We start from the raw sequence: 19,952 nt of genomic DNA, 5'->3' as shown, positions 1-19,952 counted from the left end.
TGTTTTACTATATTTTATATTTAATTTAATAACTCTTATCGCATTAACGGTGCTCTCACTTCGTTCTTCCTCTTTATCCCTCTGGTTTTACTTTTATATATAAATATAGTTAGGGAGTCCCTTGGACCACCAACGGTTCATTATCCTCATGTTTGTGAGAATATAAAATATTTTACAAATATTCATTGAATAAAAAAAAGAATTAGTCGTTTTACTTTATATTTCTTTCATTATATTTTTGTCGCGATGGTGTCAGAACTAAAATGAAGTAGAAGGATTAATTCGCGTTTCTTTAATTAATATCTTAATTCCCAAGGGGACTAAGGCCTCGCTCAATAGTTTAAAATCTTCCTTAGGATAACACGAATGTATCCTGAAAATTTGAAAGCAATCGGTCGGTTGGTTCTCGCGTGATCTGCTGCAAACAGACAAACTTTCGCATATTTTTCTTCTTACGTCTGTTCATTCTACTTTGATCGTGCTATTGTAATCTCCTGATATTAACAAATAGTCTCTTTTTTCCCTATTCTTCTTTATCACTAAAATTAAAGAACCTACCGTTTTGATCATTTCCATTATTTTTTTTTAATATCATAATTTTTTCAACTAATTATATAAATTTCTTTAAAAATTGTAAAAAATAATCACGGTTTGATATATAGAACGCTGATTTAATTTAGACAAATATATTACATTCTGTAAAGTTTTAAGAAAAAGATTAATATAAGTTAAATAAGTATATTATTTAAAAATATATGAGCTAATGAATTATTATTTATTTATTCACATTATTATCTACACAGCCCCACCTAGTCCGATGGTTAACTCGTCGTTGCAAATCAGTTTTTTAACAGCTGATTTTTAAAGAACGTGGTACTGAGGTTGAAATTCAAGTAAAATTTGCTTTTTTTACATACAAACTTGAGTACTAGTCTGTGGATGCTGGTGTACTTTAGTGGTTAAGGTTCAATTAACCAACCACACGTCTCAGAAATGGTCGGCCTGAGTCTGTGTAAGACTACACCTCATTTACATGTCCTACATATCATCTTCATCTCATTGGTTCATGGGGGGGGGGGGGGGGGGTTACTTTTCTTTCTTTTTCCTGTTTAGCCTCAGGTAATTACCGTTTAGATAATAGTTCAGAGGATGATATGCATGAGTGCAAATAAAGTGTAGTCTTGTACAGTCTCAGTTCGACCATTCTTGAGATGTGTGATTAATTGAAACCCAAACACCGGTATCCACGATCTAGTATTCAAATCCGTGTAAAAATAACTGACGTTACTAGGACTTGAACGCTGGAACTCTCGACTTCTTCCAAATCAGCTGATTTGGGAAGACGCGTTGCGTTCACCACTAGACCAACCCGGTCGGTTGGGTGAGGGGTTACTTATTGTTTGCTAGTTGAACAGATTGCAACGTACATATTAGAAAAATGAAATAAAAATTAACTATACCCTGACACCCCCCAATACCAGTCCCCTCCTTATTTTTTTATAGTAAAATATTAATTTAGCTATTATGTTGAAGTAACGCACCAGGTTGATCTAGATGTAAAATCGTCGAAGCAAATCAACTATTTAAAGCTGGTTTTTGAAGTCGAAGGTTCTGAAGTTCAAATTCAATTAAAGGTGTGTAAGTTACCTTTTATACGTATTTGAATATTAGATAGTAAATACCGATGATGTACTTTGTTGGTTGTGGGTTCAAATAATCGCACGTCTCTAGAATGATAAGCTTCATGCCTGTAGAAGAACCTCGCTTACATGTCATTCATAATATCGTCCTCTCTTTGTGGCATGGGGCTGTTTATTACCGGTTGAACAGGTTAAACGTATCGAAACGTACGCATTAGGAATAGAGAAAAATATGATAAAGTAATAAAAACACATACATTAAACATTTTAAGAAAAACTACTTCTACCGGCTAAGAAAGAAGGGGTTGTATTAAAAATAATAATAAATAAAACATAGATTACAAGTTACGAAAGAATTTATCACAGATATTTATATGGAATGTAGTGTTGTGTAACGCATTGATAATAGGAAATATAAAAAGGTGAAAATTTTTTTGAAATATGATGTGCAACAAAATAATGAAAAATAAAGGCTTTGCAATAGAATGTAAGTTTTAATATGTGGTTCTGTAATTAATCATGTCGGTAATGATGATTAAATTAATCATCAATAATTATAATTAGATTATGTCAGTAATTATGATTAGATTATAATTAACACATTTTGCCCTTGCCGTCCAGTTCTGCGGACTCTTATCGGGGAAGTTCTAACGAACTTCTGGACAAAAAATTGAAACTGAAAATTATTTGTGAAAAAATTACTTACTTCGTTTGATTATCACTTAATGCAACACCTGTTATTCCTCTATAAACAGTATATAACCTAAATGCTTTCAAAATTAGAAAATTTTTGTTTTGTAATAACCTAATTTTAAGTTCATGGCGATCGAGTTTTAGAAAACTCAAATTTTTTATTTATATTTATCTAATAGTTCTATATTTTAAGTATTTACCCAAATCGGGTTCTGATATATAATTAGCTACGTAATAAAACCGAAAAATTTTAGAACAAATTATAATTTTCATTTTTTGTTTGTGACGTATGTAAGTCGTATGTATCTCGCATAACTCAAAAACGATTAGCTGTAGGATGTTGAAATTTTGGATTTAGGACTATTGTAACATCTAGTTGTGCACCTCCCCTTTTGATTGCAATCTACTGGACCAAAAGTATCCAAAATTCAAAAAATTTCGATTTTGGACTTTTTCTTAATTACAGTAATAAGCTCTCATTGAGAGGTTTTAAACGATATATCATAATTGGTACTTATTTTCACTGTTTCAGTGTTATAGCCCAATAAAAGTTTAATTAATGAACTATTTGGATCTTACAAGGGGAAAGCATATCGGTTCGAATCCGACTTCATTTTCTTCTTTTTTTTTTAATTTAAATATATTGATTTTTTAATAATTATTAACCCCCGATTGTAAAACAAAATTAAGATATTAATAATTCAATAACAAAAAAAAAAGAAAAAATATCAGAAGTTATTAATAAAATAAAATTGTATGTACTTCTCATTTTAAAAATGTGTATATGTAATTTAATAGGCGAACAAGGAAGTCGAATGGTGTCCACAACAGACATTTTACATTTTTTTGTAAATGTACTAGACATTCGGGGGGGGGGGAGGGGGTAATGAATTATGAATATGTTATCTGAAAAGCAATAGGTTATATATATACTGAGCTTTTAAACTTTAAAAAAATTTAAAAAGTTAATTTTCGTTTGTACAGCCTCTGTAATGGAATGAGGGAAGATTTTTATATATTTAAACTCCGATTGATCTGGAAAATATCCACTTACATATGTCCCTTTAGTTCCTTTCCTGAAGCAAGAAATAGATGAAAAGAAAAAATCCAAGTCGTTTTTGGTGGGTGATGATGAATAATAAAAAAAATTGGGTAATTTGTTATCATAAAAAGGTTTCAATCTTTGTAAGAAAGTTTTTGAAAAAATGCTTCAGTAAAATTTTTAAATTTTATTTTCGCAAAAACAGTCCACCTCTTTTTCAATTTTCGCTAAAATTTAATATGATAAATTCCCTTGACGGAAGTTTTCTAATAAGTTTGAAGAAAACTGGTTTAAAGTGTCCGAAGTAAATAAGTTCAGTGGCCAACATATATACACGCATATAAAAAAAATTTACTTGTAAAAGCGCTAGTGATTACGTTAATTTTCTTTTAATTCTAAAATAAAAAGTAAGGATCTTATTTTTTGTGAAGTTTTTTTTCTATAATGTCCCCTTGAGACACAATTTAAAAGAAAATTGTTTTTTGAAAACGATTACTATAGTTTTTCTTTATCTTCAATGTAATGCAAATTATCATTGATAACGGATCAGCTCTTCACAAAGTAGTTTGTGCCCACCACTTGATCGCCTCTCTTTTATAAATACTAGCTACATTAAACGGGAAAGTAAAATATTTTTACAATATTTGTAGAATAATCTGATATTAAACCGGTCCTTAAAAAAGGAAGTAAACGAATTAAAATAGACTAAACATAAACCAGGTATATTTAAATTATTTATCATTTAGAAACGAACTTTATGTAACATTCGTAATTGTATTCTATGAACTTGTTTAATAATTAAACAAATAATTATGGGATCTTGAACGGTTAAATGTATATTTATGTGTAATTATTATTATCACAGAATGCAATGAAATAATTAATTTGTAAAACTAATACGGGAAGGTTGACGGTGTGAAATATATGAAAGTTGATAAACCTTCCATTACATGTTTTAATAAAAAAAAGAAGAAAAGTAGCCTAGATCAGTATTGCATAAAAGCGATTCATTTTAATCTCTCTTAAAATGTAATCTGTAATTATTAACTACTACAACTAGTTTAATATCCTTTTTACTTTTTTATTTGGTTATTTCTAGGCTAACTTGTTGTTTTATTATCTAAGTAATAGAGTATATATATAAATCCATTCTTTTTTATGAAAAAATTTGCTATGTGAAATTGAAACGGAGATTATGTCAATGTTGTTATGCGAGTACGAGTTTTTTCTACATTAATTAACATAGTTAAGATGTAATACACTTGTATGGTAAATACGAGTGTAATATACATATAAAAGAACGATTCCTGACCGACTGATTTATCAACGCCCAGCCAAACTTACTGAAGATAAAATGATGAAAATTTGTATTCAGGTTCTTCTTACGGTGTAAGTCCATACTAAGAAAGGATGTTTTTTGAAATTCCGAGCTTAAAGGATTAAAATGGAATAACAATAAATTTACTTTTTTTTTTTTTTTAATTTATCGTTAACAAATGAAGATAGCAACTGGATGTTTTGTGTGTAATATTCATGTTAATATCGAACAAAAATTTCTAGATTATTTTGAAATTTCAAGTTTAAAGGGTTAAAATAGATTTTGAATTTTTTTTTTAATCCGACTACTTTTTTGAATGCATGGTAGCAAATGAAAAATTTTCCCATTTCTGACTATACTAAACAAGATATTAATTAGATTCGGGCTTGCAAATACTTTTCAGAAAAATATAAAACCCATTTTCGGTTTTTTTTTGAATTTATATTTTTTAAGGGGTGGATGGTATATGGCGCGGCGGCCAACTAACAGCAACTGTTATTGTATATTTGACGCGACTGGCTACACCTGCATCCAGTTACTTGACTAAAAAACATAAAATGAAATAAATTTAAAAAACGAGAAACGAGGTACGGTCACCGTGTAGTGGTGTTTGTCGGGCAACACTGAAAACCGGAAAAAATACATTTTTTTCCGTACTAACTACGGGTAACCCAGTTATAACTAATATTTTTAAAATGAAGGCTGATTGTTTTCAAACTCACATTCTTAGATAACTAAACGTTTCGAGTCCTCTACTGATCAAACTGCTGCTCTGAAGAAATTACAATACACTGGTAGTTTTTATAAATTAAACAGGTTTTAATTTTTATTTATCATTATTATTTTCACAAGCATGAGTTTTATGAACAAAGAGTTGGGTCCAAGGGGCAGAGCCCTCTGTCTAGACGGGAAGAGCGAGTAACCATATAACGCGGACCAAGCCGTGGTTGGAGTGCTACATTTGGATTGGATTATTTCAATTCATTAATAACATGTATCGGTCTAAGATTGTTCAGTTTTCTTATCTTCCTTTTTTGTTACAACAATTCGTTGTTTATTGTATATTCCTTCTGTAATTTTAATAAACAAATTTATTTACCGTTTTATCAGGATTTAACGAAAATCTAGAAACAATATTTTTGATTAAATAATTTTTGTTTATAAATAAACAAATAAGTTTGCTATTAAAAAAAAATATTGCGGGTGAAGCCAAATTGATATCGCGGGCGAAGCCTCGATGGGGAATTCTAGTAATTTTATGAATTAGAATATTACATTTAATGAATAAATATTCTACAAAATGTAATTTGCGCATTATTTACTATTTATTTTTACAATAAATATATAAAAGTTTTATAAAAATCCAATCTTAGCAGCAGAATGTAATTATTTTAATTGCTTTAGGCTTTCATTTGTTATCTTCGTTTAGTACATTTTCATAGAGATCTCTGATTTACCCAAATCGGAGATCTTCACCCGCTTTACTTCCAGAGATTTAAAAAAAAAAAAAAAAAAAAAAAAAAAATTGGTCTTATTTTAAGTTTTGTACCTTAGTGTATAGTTTAATCAAATCTTCCGCAGCTTTTGTTAACATAAGTCTTCATTAAATAAGAGACGCCGATCTACATAGAGTAGTAACGTATCTCAGTTTCAATTTGTAGATTTGAGTTTCAAAGTCAAGTTTAGTTTATTTCGCAGCTGTAGAATTAATTTTTCTTATATAAAAGAAAGTTAACCGTAACTGGGTATCAAACTTGGCATCAACATAAATATAATTAATAAGAGGAGAGATGGTAGGCTTATTGCAGTCAGTATAAATTCAGGGGCATATGTTAATGTTGCATACTTATTTACGCTTGAATAAGAAATTTCCAGCTAGTAAGTGCTAATTTAAATAATACGTGTTATATTTCAATATTAGAATGTTGGTACTACCTATTAAAATCACCAGAATTTTAATAGGACAACTTTACCACTACTTTTTAACTTATTCTTTAAACATTTCACGGATAATAAATTTTAATAAGTTTTTAAGACGGCATAGAATCTTGTTGGGATAAAAAAAGTTTATTAAAACAGAATAATTTATTGAATAGAAAAGATTTTTTAAAATTATTTCTAAAACATAAATTTTAGCAACGTATATGAACAGCAGCAAATTTTATTAATTCCGTTGACATTTGAACTGAAATAATATTTTTTTTAGACTATTTAATCGTTTAATTAATTATCATCATTATTTCTCTTCTTCGTTTATTTATTACTTTCCTGGCAACGTAACTCTAGAGGCAAGCAGCTAAAAGAAAAGTATAGAAATCGGTCAAAAAATGTAATATGGTTTTTTTTCATTTATCGATGTTTCATGACTCAGGGACCCCAAAATATAAAAAAAGAGTGGAATAATATTCGTACGTACGTAAGTAAATATGTACGTGTATTGGCGTGTTTGAAACTTAATAATTTTTGATCGGATAAACCGATTTTGGTGAAATTTGGTGCAGACTCGAGTATATGGGAAAATTTGTTGGTAAAATTTTGGAATCGATATCTTCAGGGGGGTAAATAAATTTTTAGGGTCAATTTTCTCAAAATTTTGCAAATATAACCCCACTTTATATTAAGCTCAATACATGTGTGCTTACTTAACTTATCATTAAAAAAAAATTGTCCCAAAATTCTCCCCTTACCCAAAAACGGGAATATATATTCTTATTTACTCTTAATATTTTAACGATTTTTTATTTCTCGTTAGGAATAGTTGTAGTAGTGGAAGTGGTCCCCAAAAAATACACCATGGGGGGCATGTACGGGGGTGCCGATGAAAGTTTAAAAATGTCGATTTGTTTAAATTTTAAAAGTTTTTTTTGTTTATTTTCATGTATAATTAATATAAGAATAAATAATCAATAGCAAGAAAGTATTACAACTTTGTTGTCAGCTTCTTTTTTAATATTAATTTCTTAAAATATACTGCTGACGTTTTGATTCTTTAACGAATCAAATCGGCGTCTAGTTTTATATTTTATGTAATTTTCTAACAATTTTTTTTTGAGCTTTCTTATTTTACAATTTATTACTATATTGTTAAAAAGTTACAATTTTATTATTATTATTATTATTATTCGTCTCCAAATATCATCTTATATTCTCCAAATACTCATCTCCAAATTTATCATGTAAATTTAATTTTTTGCATTATTATTAATTATTTGTTACTGTCAAAAGATAATTTTGCAAAATATTTATTCGGATCAAATTAATTTCAAATACAGATATCAATTCCGGAAATAATTTTATAACTTAGATAAATATTTGGAACTTCCAATTAAATAGTTTTTGTTGTTTGTGTTAACCAATTTACATTTTACAGCAAGTAATAAATAACCATACAACACAACCATCACTTGAAAAACCTTCCAGAGCTAAGAAAATGTTTACGTGAAAGTTGGATTTTTCATTGTTTCAAATAATATTTATTTTCTTAAATTAAAAGATTTTTTTTGCGATTAATTTCTATTACTTTTAACGATCATTTGAATTTGTATTTAAATTTAATTATATATATATTTTAATTACGAGAAACATTATTATTACATTTATGAAATCTATTTTTTTAATTAATCTATTTTAACCAGTTAATTTTGCAACAGCAGCAAAATTGGTAAATTAAAAAAAAAGATTTAAAAATTATTTAAAAAATCATAGTTAAATAAGGAATGATTAGCTTTTTATTTTAACTCAACTTTTTTTTTTAACTTTTCAGATCCTGTTTTAATATAAAATTTGTTGGTAAGATTTTAAATAAATAATTCCCATATAATACGAGTTATCCTTGAATACTTATAAAAGACATATTACATTTTACTGTTATAAATTTTTATATTGTCTTCTTCTTTTTTTTTTTAAAAAAAACTGGTTAAATAAAAGTTTAAAAGTCTCTAAAAATACTTATATATATATATATATATATAAATGATATCCTTTTTTAGTTATATCCATTTAATATATTACCAGTTATCTATGAATTATGGAACATTTTAAAGTAACTTCAATGGTTTTACTTACCAAGAGAAGTGATTTTGAAGAAATGTCATATAAAAGATATTTTTAAACAGGGAAACCATTTATTAAAATAAAGTAAATGAAGCCAATCAGTTAAGAAAATTACGCTTTACTTTTTTAATACATAACATTAAGTTAAAATATAAAAAAATAATATTTTGAAATATTTATGTTAACAAAAAAGTTAACGATACAACTAAAGTAAAACCCTATCTAAATTTATAGAAAAATGTCAAAAATAGAATAGTTTTAACTAAAATAAACAACCAGCCGGGTTAGTCCGATAGTTAACTCGTCACCGCAAAATCAGCTGATTTCGAAGTCGAGAGTTCTAAGGTTTGAGTCCTTGTAAAGGCAGTTTAGTTGCTTTTATATGGATTTGAATACTAGACCGTGGATACCGGTGTTCTTTGGCGACGTTGGGACGATGGCAAAATACCCATAAAACCTTCCAGGAAAATTATAATGGCAAAAACATCAACGCCTATGGAATCACCAAGAATCGAATACGATTGAATGGCTAAATTTTTTATTTTTATTAATACTTAAAATTAAAGACCGATAAAAAAATAATAATTTTATTTATAGTCTCATCAACAATTAAAGTCATTAGCGATTCATCAATATCTGTGTGAATGTTCCGGTAAACGTGTAGTCTTGAATACACGAAGGCCGTCATATACACGATCTAGTATTCAAATCCGTAAAAAAGTAACTGTCTATACTAGGATTTAACTTTAAACTCTCAGATTCGATATCAGCTTATTTACGATAAAGAGTTTTATCATCGGTAGATATAACGGATTTATTTACTTTCTTTATCATCACTGTTATTTCCTTTATAAAATTCTTATTAAAATTTTATAAATTTATTTCCTTTTAAAAATCTATATCAACTTGAAAATAAAAATAGATTTTTTTATAGCACATAATACTACACTACTACTATATACACTACACTATTCATCTTTTATAATACGCAATAATTATATCACCCTTTTAAATTTACAGGGTAAATAATTTTTTAAAAACCAGAGTATGATAGTTGAATTCCAAAATTATTATAATTAACATCAAGGATTGTCTATTGTAATTATCTATTTCAATATTTTTGTTGCTTTAACATATGTAAAGGACCTTAAGTACAAGAGGTATTATTATTCGGAATTCATTTCATTGAAAGTAATGATGTCCATTCTTCAACCAAATTTCTGTGGTGTGCTCATTTTACGACTTTATTTTTATAGACTGAAGTTTTTGATATGCAATAAAAAATTTGACTCTGTAAAGAAAATATTGAGTAACTATTTCTTTATTTCTCCTAGTAAACCTGACATGGGATGTTTGTTATTCTTGAAATTAGTATCCCATTTTTATGAGTGATTTTTTTTTTTTTTTTCAGTTTGCCTATTACGTTATAATATATATAATATCAATTCTTTTTTTAACATCAGAAATGTTATCGGTTCAATTTATATTTATTTAAAATTATCAATAGATTAACGAATTTATTAAATTATCACTATTTTTTTTATTATTTTTAATGTGTACTTAATTTTACTTTTCACCAATTTGATTGCGATTTTCTTTATAGAAAAAAATTGTTTCATGCTCTTATTGTAAGTTTTTCCCCCAAATAAATAAACTGGAAGACTTTTCGATGAACAAATTTTTATCGGCATAAATGATTTGAAGTCATACATTTTTTTTATCATTATTATTTATTTAATATTGGACTTTTATAACGTAATTAATATGTATACCTTGATGTCATTCGATATTTAAAATATTTGGGCATACAAATTCAAGAAATTTAATTGGAAAAATTAGAATAAAGTATTTCTATAAATTAATATATGATGTTATCTTTATCATATAATTAATTTCACGATCTATTCTTTCACAATTTTTGAATTATTTACGTAATTGTTGGAAGAAACTAAGGAAAAGATTATTATAGTAAACATAAAATTAAAATGAACAAACTGCTGTAAATTTAATGCTTTTTATTCTTTACGAAAAATAAATAAATAAAGTAAAAAAAATGTTTAAAGATCTCAAACTTACTTTCATTTTACTTAACATATTTTTTTTATTATCTTTAAAAAGAAATTTTACGAATAAAAATAATAATTTTTCAACTTATCTATTTGTTAATCACTTGAAATTTTTAAAAGAATATTCATGTTTTAGCATTAAGTATAACTAATGTAAATGTTTGTGATATTAACAACAACGAACGCGTAAAATATGCTTGAGTTGATTTATAATTTGATGTAGGAAGTGTTTATATGTATTACATGTGCAATATACAGAGTGATTTTCAACTGAAGAGGTTGTAGAGAGCATTATAAATTTAGTTTGAAAGGAAAGCATTCGTTAGACAATAAATCACTCTTCCTTTTTTTTTCTTTAATTTCATCTTTTTTTTAGTAAAAAATATTCACGTCACGTCCGTTTTTACTAATAAAAATCAACGTAATGAACGAGAACATTTTCTATAAATAATTCAAAAAATTTACGTTGTTTATTTTTTTGTTGGTTTTATTAATAAATTCAAACAAAAATTTAAAAAAGAAAAATGAGGAAAAGTATTTTCTAATTTTAGTTATATAATACTAGTAATAAGGAAAATTAATATCAAAATAAAATTCAGTGACTAAGTTTAAAAGTGAAAAACGTATAAATAAATAAATATTTCATTTAGATCGATAAATAATTATACGCTTTGAAGATCATATTATGAATTGGGTATATTTGCTATTACATGGGTATAAAAAATAAATGTTTCAAAATTTTTCTGGAAGGATCAAGAGAAACTATGTGAAAAACGGTCATCTCATTAGCACCATAAAATTTAAAATAAATAAATAGATATTTTATCCTAATCGATACATAATAGTATTACAATACATAGATTACGTTAGAAATGAGAAGATAAATATGCTATTCCAATAATAAAAATTGAATTACTCCAAAATTTGCCTGGATGGATCAAGGGAAACAATGGTAAAATTTTGATCAGAGCAGTATCACATTTATAAAATACACAATTATAAGATAAAAAGTAGGTATTTAAAATCAATATTAAATATATAAAATATTAAAAAATAAATTTTAATTCAGAAGTTGTAAATCAAATTTATTTTCAACACTACATGTTGAAGGAAATGTAGAAAACAGAAAATTCAATTTATTTTTTAATTTTAATTGATTTTTTAAATAGGTGGTAATAATAAAAAAAAAAAATTAATAAAAGGTTTAAAGTTTATATTAACGTATAAAAACAACAAATATTTGAAATATTGTAGTAAAGAAAATATCGAAAGATAAAAATCAGAAAAAAAAGATTGAAAATGTATATTAAAATTATTTTACATGTACGTTTAAAAAGAGATGCAAAAAATCCGTTTTATTTATTTATTTTTTGTTACTTAGTATAATTTAAAAGTTAAAAGAAAATGTTATAAATTTTAAATAAATTAACAGAAAAACTTTTTATATTACATTATAAAATCAGTAGGTAATTTGTTAAAATGTCAGTGGAAGGATAATAAGGACCTTTCTTTTAATTTGAAGTGCTATACGGGGAATCCAAAAAAAAATGTTGGGTCTGGTTTGGTAGAGATGAACTGTTTCAAAAAAAAAAATAGCATATTTGTATATTTAAACATATGGATAAATTAGAATTTTTAATTTACTAAATTCTGGTCAGCATGATTTACGGCATCAAAAGCCCATTTTTATGTCTTGAAAGCTGGTTCTGCTTTAAAAAAACACATCCAAATACTAATCAAATGGAGATGTATTTCATTAATGTAAACATAAGCTGTATTAATTAACTGACATAAATAATTTTTATAATGAACTAACCAAATTTACATTTGTCATTTTTTTTTGCTTTCAAGATTATATTTTCAATCATTGTTAAATTTAAAATGGATCTATTATTCAGAATAATTAATAATTTTTTATATAATATAATAAATAATATTTAAATTTTTATTTAATTGTATATAGAATAATCTGGCAATTTTATAATATTCTGCACTCATACACCATAGGGTAACAGAAAATTACTTTCTAAGCTGATGGATGTTGGGGATGAAACTTTAAGTTAACTACAGTTTTTTGATAATATTAATTTAATAATGAAGACAAAAAATAAAATATTCTGTCCAATATTTTTCTAGAAAATTCCCCTTTATTACTAGAAAATTGGAAAGAAGCCAGAGAGTGTATGTTGCATTTGTTGACCTTGACAGAGTTAGATGGGATAAATTAGTGCTAATTTTGGAAAATAAGTTAGTTGACTGGAAAGAGAAGCATCTAATGAAAGAGCTGTACTATCAACAGAGAGTAAAAGTGAGGATAAGAGAGGGAATGACAGGAAGAATACGGATTGAAAGGGTAGTGGGGTAGGGAGGGAGGCTTCATGTCACCAACACTATTTAGTATATATCTGAAAGAAATAATTAAATTCTGTTTGAATGGAAAAAGAGGAATAAAGATCAGTGGAAGAAGAATAGAATGTATATGTTTTGCAGATGATGTGACGGTGCAGGCGGAGAGTCCAAGTAAACTAAATAAAATGCATGATTTTTTAAATGAAGCTTGTGAAAGCCAGGGTGTGAGGATAAACAAAAAGAAGACAAAATTTATGATATTTCAGTACTTAGGGAGCTTTGTAGCCAATGAACTGACTCGCACAGTAGAAATTAAAACAAAAATGTCAAGAAGTAAGCGGGAATTTAATAAGAAGGGAAGACTGCTGTGTGTTAAGTTAAACTTAGCATTAAGGAAAAGATTAAAATGTTTTATTTGGAGTGTGATACTCTATGGAGCTGAAACATGGATGATGGAAAGACAGAAAATGAACTGAGGCTTTTGAGATGCGGGTGTGGCGCAGAATTATACATTTTTGATGACAAGACCATGTAACAAATGAAGATGTATTAAGGAGAATTGAAGAGAATAAGAAAATGCTAAATGTGATTGGATACAGGAAAAGGAACTGACTACTGCATTGCAGGAGAAGGTGTTTGTTAGTAGATGCGATAGACGGTTTGGTGAATGTAAGGAAAAGAAGAGGAAGGAACAGATTTCAAATCATGGATGTGATTATGGAAAAGGGAAAATATGCAGAAACAAAGAGGTTGGCAAAGGATAGAACAAGAAGGAGAGCAGCAGCCATGGCAGAACAGCAAATATATGGATGAGAATATATACAGATGGTAATACTACAGTTGCAAGCTACCGTTTAGATCAATGAACAGATAGATAATCACACATAGAAAAAGAGGCAGGTAAGAAAGAAGGAAGTTTCTATTATATATAGACCTATAATTTTAAACTTATTTTTATGTTATATATTACAATTATAAGAAAAAAAATTAAGTAATAAATGAGTTAATTATTATTTTACAATTATAATATATTCATTATGCTTATTAACGCATAATAATAACTGGTTGTAACAAGTAAAAGGTTAATAACTTACTAGTGGAAAGATTATTTAACATATTTACAATGAGATTTATATAACTTCTATGAATGTTTAATATGCATAGTTGTATGTAAAACAAATCACTAATACTTGTTTATGCTGGTTTAACCTTATAAGCAAAAGTAGACCTCTTTATTTGCCTTTGGCAGTTTTATGTGAAAGAAGGAAGTTGTATCATTACATACAAACAGTTTGCTTTTTTTAATTTTTCAAAAATTAAGATTATTGGTAGAATTTACTAATCAAATCTCATTAGTGATGTTAATTGTATCCTAATGATGATAACAATATATTAAAATTTAAATATATATATATATTTAAATTCTATAAAATAAACCACTTAATATAGAATATTGACGATAAGACATATTTTAGAATTAATTTTTCATGAAAGTACTTTCACAGGTTTCTGCATCCTCAGTCATGATTAAAATAATCTCATTATTGCATAAATGATTTTTAAATTTTTATTATGCAATAATGGAATTATTTCAGTGATGACTGAGGATGCAGCATCCTGTGAAAGTACTCTTTCATGAAAAATTAAGATAAAATATTTCTTATATCAATATTTTATTCTTGGTGGTTTATTTAATAGAATTTAAATATGATTTAACAGTACAGAGGAAGAATAATATGAATTCCTCTGTAAAATAAGATTAATTCCAGTAAAGTAATAAAATATATTTTTTTTTTTTTTTTTTATTAATTTACCATATAAGCATTATGAAATGGAAATTTTGTACTATTATATTTTAGCATCTTTTCAAATGGAAAACAGATATTTGTTGCTGTTGTTAATTTAAATAGAGTAAAGCAAGTGAAGATACAGATTTTCTGTTACAATGCAGGTGTGAGGGAGACATAATTCTATGTAATTTGAAATAGTGTTATTAACAACTTTAGTAATTAAAAAAAATATATATCAAGTTTCATCATGCTGTTCAGGTAATTACAACTTGTTTGGAATTATCCTTGTATTACTTGTTTGTTTGTTAGTTATTATAGCCAATGATTGTAATCTGTTCATTGGATCAAAAATGTGTTAAAAAATGACTAAACAGCATATGAAAAATAGCATGACTGATCGGGATTTGAATCCAGGAACCCTGGATGAAAGTCTATGATGTTACCACTATATCGCAAAATATTAAATATAAAATGATCTACTTTCAAAATACTGGAGCTTATTCTTCCAAGTATCTTTTGGAGACAACTAACAGCTTCTTTTTCACTAGATTTACAAGTAAAAAACTATTTTAGTAATACCCTTACGAGAAAATACCTAATAAATATACCTAAAAAAAGCCAACTAAATATCTAATAGAACAATATATTCAAACAATATTTTTGTTTGTTTAATACATTGTTTTTGTAAAATTGTTTTGTTGGCAAATATTTACAAACAAACAAAATTTTATTGAAAAACATATTAAATAGATAATTAATTACCAACGTAGATGGAATATATTATTATTGTATTACATACCAAAGATGTTCCCTACTGATCTTGAAAGTTTATTAATAACAGTGCTACCAGGAACTCCCCTGAAGAGTATAATATTAATTACCAGCTTCAGAAGATATTTTGGAAAAAAGTTTCGTTGTTTAGAAATTGTATAGTTTAATCATTTTAAAATGTTATATTTTTTCTTTTGTTAAATGAATTTGTAGAAAAATAACGATTACTTAAAATAATTATTTTAAAGAAGAAACAGAAAATTTAGTTATAATGAATATTAAGTAGACATCCATTAATATTTTTTATAATACATGTATAAATTTTATTATTCGAGTAGGTGAATTTTTATTACGTTTGTAGCCAGAAGAATTAAAAAGTATAGGATTTTAAATCCTTTAATATTTTCAGCAGGTGATATATATATATATATATATATATATATATATAAAATAAGGAAAAACACCCTTATTATTGTTATACACCCTCTCCGACTTTTCCCTTATTATTCTTTTACTTGTTGGTTATAACTTTGTAATTACAAAATAAGTTCAGAACTTCTGAACTTGTTGAATTGTTCATTTTCTTTTCTGATTTTTTTCAGTTTACACATTTCTTATGTCAGATTAATGAAGAAGAATTTTGAACAAAACAAATCAGTAAATGAAAGTGACACTCAGTGAGAACTTTAAAAAGGTAATAATTTCAATTGGCACAATTATTAATTGATTCTGCTATTGAGTTAAAAAATGTATATGATGCATAATTTTACAGCAACAAGCCATAAATTAAATTAATTGCTTTACATAATCTGTTCCAGTCTTTCTCATGGTTGTGATGATTGTAAAGCAACTAAGATAAAAAAGGCACACCAATCGCCAACAATTGGTATCAATTGTAAGCTGAATATCACCTGCATTTTGATGGGTTAGTATACTTATATCCAGTACTATATTTGAGTCAATGAAGACAATAAGAAATCACTTCATTTCTTATTTCTTTTAGTAAGCTTGGCATGGGATGATTATTATTCTTTAAGATAGTTATTTCATATCTTGTGATTTATACCTGGTTGCTGTACAACCATTACATCATCATTATGGCGCTTAACATACAAAACTAACACCTGATTTCTTACAGTGTAATATTACTTATAGATTACCATTTTTCACGAATAAATTGTACAAGAATCGCCTATAATCATTACATTAAATCCCTATTAAACACCACATACGTAAAATATAAGTTTCAGCTTAATAAATTATTATTCAAAGAAAGCTTTTTTTGTAAATTGATAAAAATTTGTATGAAATGGATTAATATTATTACAATAAGTGAATAAAAAAAGAATTAAAAATATCCTTAAATTAGATTGCAAGAGATGAGTATAACAGATATGAAAATGTAATTTTTAAAACAATTATATTGTTATTAATTTTTAATGGATGTTAACTCGTATTTAAAATGTTATGGATTAACAGATCTTAACCGGATGTTACTCTATTTAAAATTATTTCATTTGGATCTTAGTTTAACCAAAATTTTAAATATTTTGCAGATTTTTTTTACAAATTTTAATGTTTCATCAACTATGTTATCGTATATTATATAATTATGAAATTGTTGTGGAAGTATTTTTTTGAATTAAGAATATCTACTTCAAATTTTACAATAAAAAAATTTCCTGTAGATTAAAATTGTTTGTCCATTTAATATATTAGTAATATGTATTTTTATGTACTTTATGACAGCTCAAGTTCTTAATTTCAACTTACATTCTTCTGTCTTAGAACAGCTGATATTGAAATAAAAAAAAAACATAACAGCTCCCCACTACTTATTAGTGGATGCACAGTGAAGTGACCTTCAGTGAGAGTCTATAAACTGTTAAATGACGTCTTCAAGTTGGATAAACAAAAAATATATTAAGAACACTGATTTTATAGTCCTGCTTCCCATGATCTTTTATATATCCAGTAAAATACATCTGGTGGAAATAATGTTGTTTTAGGTTCCTTTTTATCAGTTAGTAAAAGAAGGTTTAAGTGGGTTATATTTAAAAAGCATTTTACACTTATCTGACCCAATGCTACAAGATAACGCTATTAGAATATGAAGTTAAAGTATAATAATCATCTATTTATATATTATACCAAATGTTACTTAACTATATAATGTTTATATATTAAATAATTAACAAAATAATACAATTTTCTTACAGATTCTAATCTGTAAAGAATGTTATGAAAAATGCTTACTCCTTGATAATAGACGATGATGTAACTACTTCGTCACAGAGGTCAGTTTTTTCCAAAACCACTTTATACTCTGGTGGCGAAATACAGAACTATTAACATCAACTATTAACACAGATTATGAATGTTTATAAATTCACTTTTTTTCATAATTTTTTTCTTAATAATCAGAAATAATTTTTTTTTGCCGTTTTAATAATTCGTTCTTTTTATTATATTATATTTTTTAAAAAAACAAATACTAATTGTATAATATTCGTATAATTTAATTAAATTTTTAAATTATAAATTCAATTGAAATATTATATTAATCCTTTTAAAATAAAATAATAATTTAAAAACTGCCAAATCCAAGCTCGTAATGGAACCTAGGATTTTCATATATGTATATATATAAATTGATTATTGTTTTGCCTGAACTATAGATTTAGTGTAATATTTACATTTATTTATTTTTTATGCTTAATATAATTTTTTTTAAATTGTTAATGATATAAAAAATGTTAAATTATGCATTGTGTAAACAACGTTGAGTGATTTAAAATCAACATTTTACTACTATAAAATGATTTAACATGTAGATAAAAAATTAAATTAATGTTAATAGACTTTTTTGTAATAAATAATAAAGATGTATCATATTTTAATTTAGGTTGTTCAGTAGATAAGATTAATAGAAAATATAAAGAAGTTACTTAGTGCGAGTCTTGGTATAAAATAACCTTGGAATTTTCATGTTTAATTTAATTCATCTATTTTTCTTAATAAAATTACACGAGGGTATTTTTATGTTAAAACTATTTAAAGAATAAATAAACAAAACTATTCTTTTTTTTATGACAGTTTTCTATTATCGGTACTTTATGATGCGTATTAGTGCGCGTATGCACGTAATGTGGGTGTTTTATACCTACATATTTTAGTTTATTTTTCCAGATTTATTTTAATAAATTACTTTAGATGTAATCTAATGTTTAAAAAAATTATTGTCATTATTTTTATTATGCCAGATAATATTTTTATTTAAGGATAATTTATTTAAAAATATATAAATAATCGTTATTAAATTAGTAAGTTCGTAACTTACCTGCCAGCACATGTTGACGAGTTGAAGCTAAAGTGTCGAGTGGCAGAATATGCGGTTTGTAGTCCCTTATAAAGGGAGTCGACCTGGATTACTTCAACTAATAAACAATGCAGGATGAGTCCCCAGGTCATAGAAGGACAATCAAATACAATTCCCCCCACAATTGTACGCGCATACACATACAAATATAACATATATATAAATTATCAATGAATTAAATAGGCCTTTTAATAATTTATGACTTTCTATTGTTAAAATTATTAATATTATTGTTATATTTTTGTAATTAATCGAAAATGGAAATAATAATAATTAGGTAGTTATTGTTGTAATAATATATTAATTAAATATTTAAATTTTATTAATATCATACAAAATTAAATAAATATATATTTATTTAGAGAGTTTTCCCTAAATTAACATTTTATTATAAGTCCTTAATTTACGTATTTTTACTAATAAATATTATTTGAGCAAAGTCTTATATTATTCAATTGTTTTTAAACGCATTTCATTGTGAATAAATCATCTTCATATGAATCAGATAATTGTTTAAATTTATCATAATCACATCCTGAGGAAAAATCCAATCGTCCTTAGCTTATTTGTATTTCTTAATATACTTATAAAATAACGGAGCTATTTTTATAATTTAGTATGTTTATCTAAGAATGTTACTTACATTTTTATTTTGTAATTTAAAATTTTTCTTCTGAATCTATAATCTACAAGTTAAAAATCTGATGTGGACCCCACATGACTTCCTTGTACGCCTATTAAATTACATAAACACATTTTTGCGGCGCTTCATTTAAACTTATTTTATTTGAAAGTAAGATACAATCCTCCAATTCTTTAATAAAGTGGACAGTTACACGATTGTGTACACA

At 26.1% G+C, this 19,952-nt stretch overlaps 1 protein-coding gene across 2 annotated transcripts in view; it reads right to left on the bottom strand.

Moving 5' to 3' along the window:
- The window catches only part of LOC142330984 (uncharacterized), a 39,961-nt gene extending 20,834 nt beyond the window's left edge, over positions 1 to 19,127 (bottom strand). For both annotated transcript variants that reach the window (XM_075376481.1, XM_075376479.1), the window contains exon 1: positions 19,063 to 19,127. In XM_075376481.1, coding sequence (XP_075232596.1) covers positions 19,063 to 19,074 — 12 coding nt within the window. In that variant the 5' untranslated portion in view covers positions 19,075 to 19,127. The remainder of the gene's footprint in view (positions 1 to 19,062) is intronic.
- Between the last annotated feature and the right edge of the window lie 825 nt (positions 19,128 to 19,952).

The sequence above is a fragment of the Lycorma delicatula genome, chromosome 10, assembly GCF_047948215.1.
Source record: "Lycorma delicatula isolate Av1 chromosome 10, ASM4794821v1, whole genome shotgun sequence".
NCBI classification, from domain to species: domain Eukaryota; kingdom Metazoa; phylum Arthropoda; class Insecta; order Hemiptera; family Fulgoridae; genus Lycorma; species Lycorma delicatula.
This window is presented reverse-complemented; position numbering and strand designations above follow the sequence as displayed.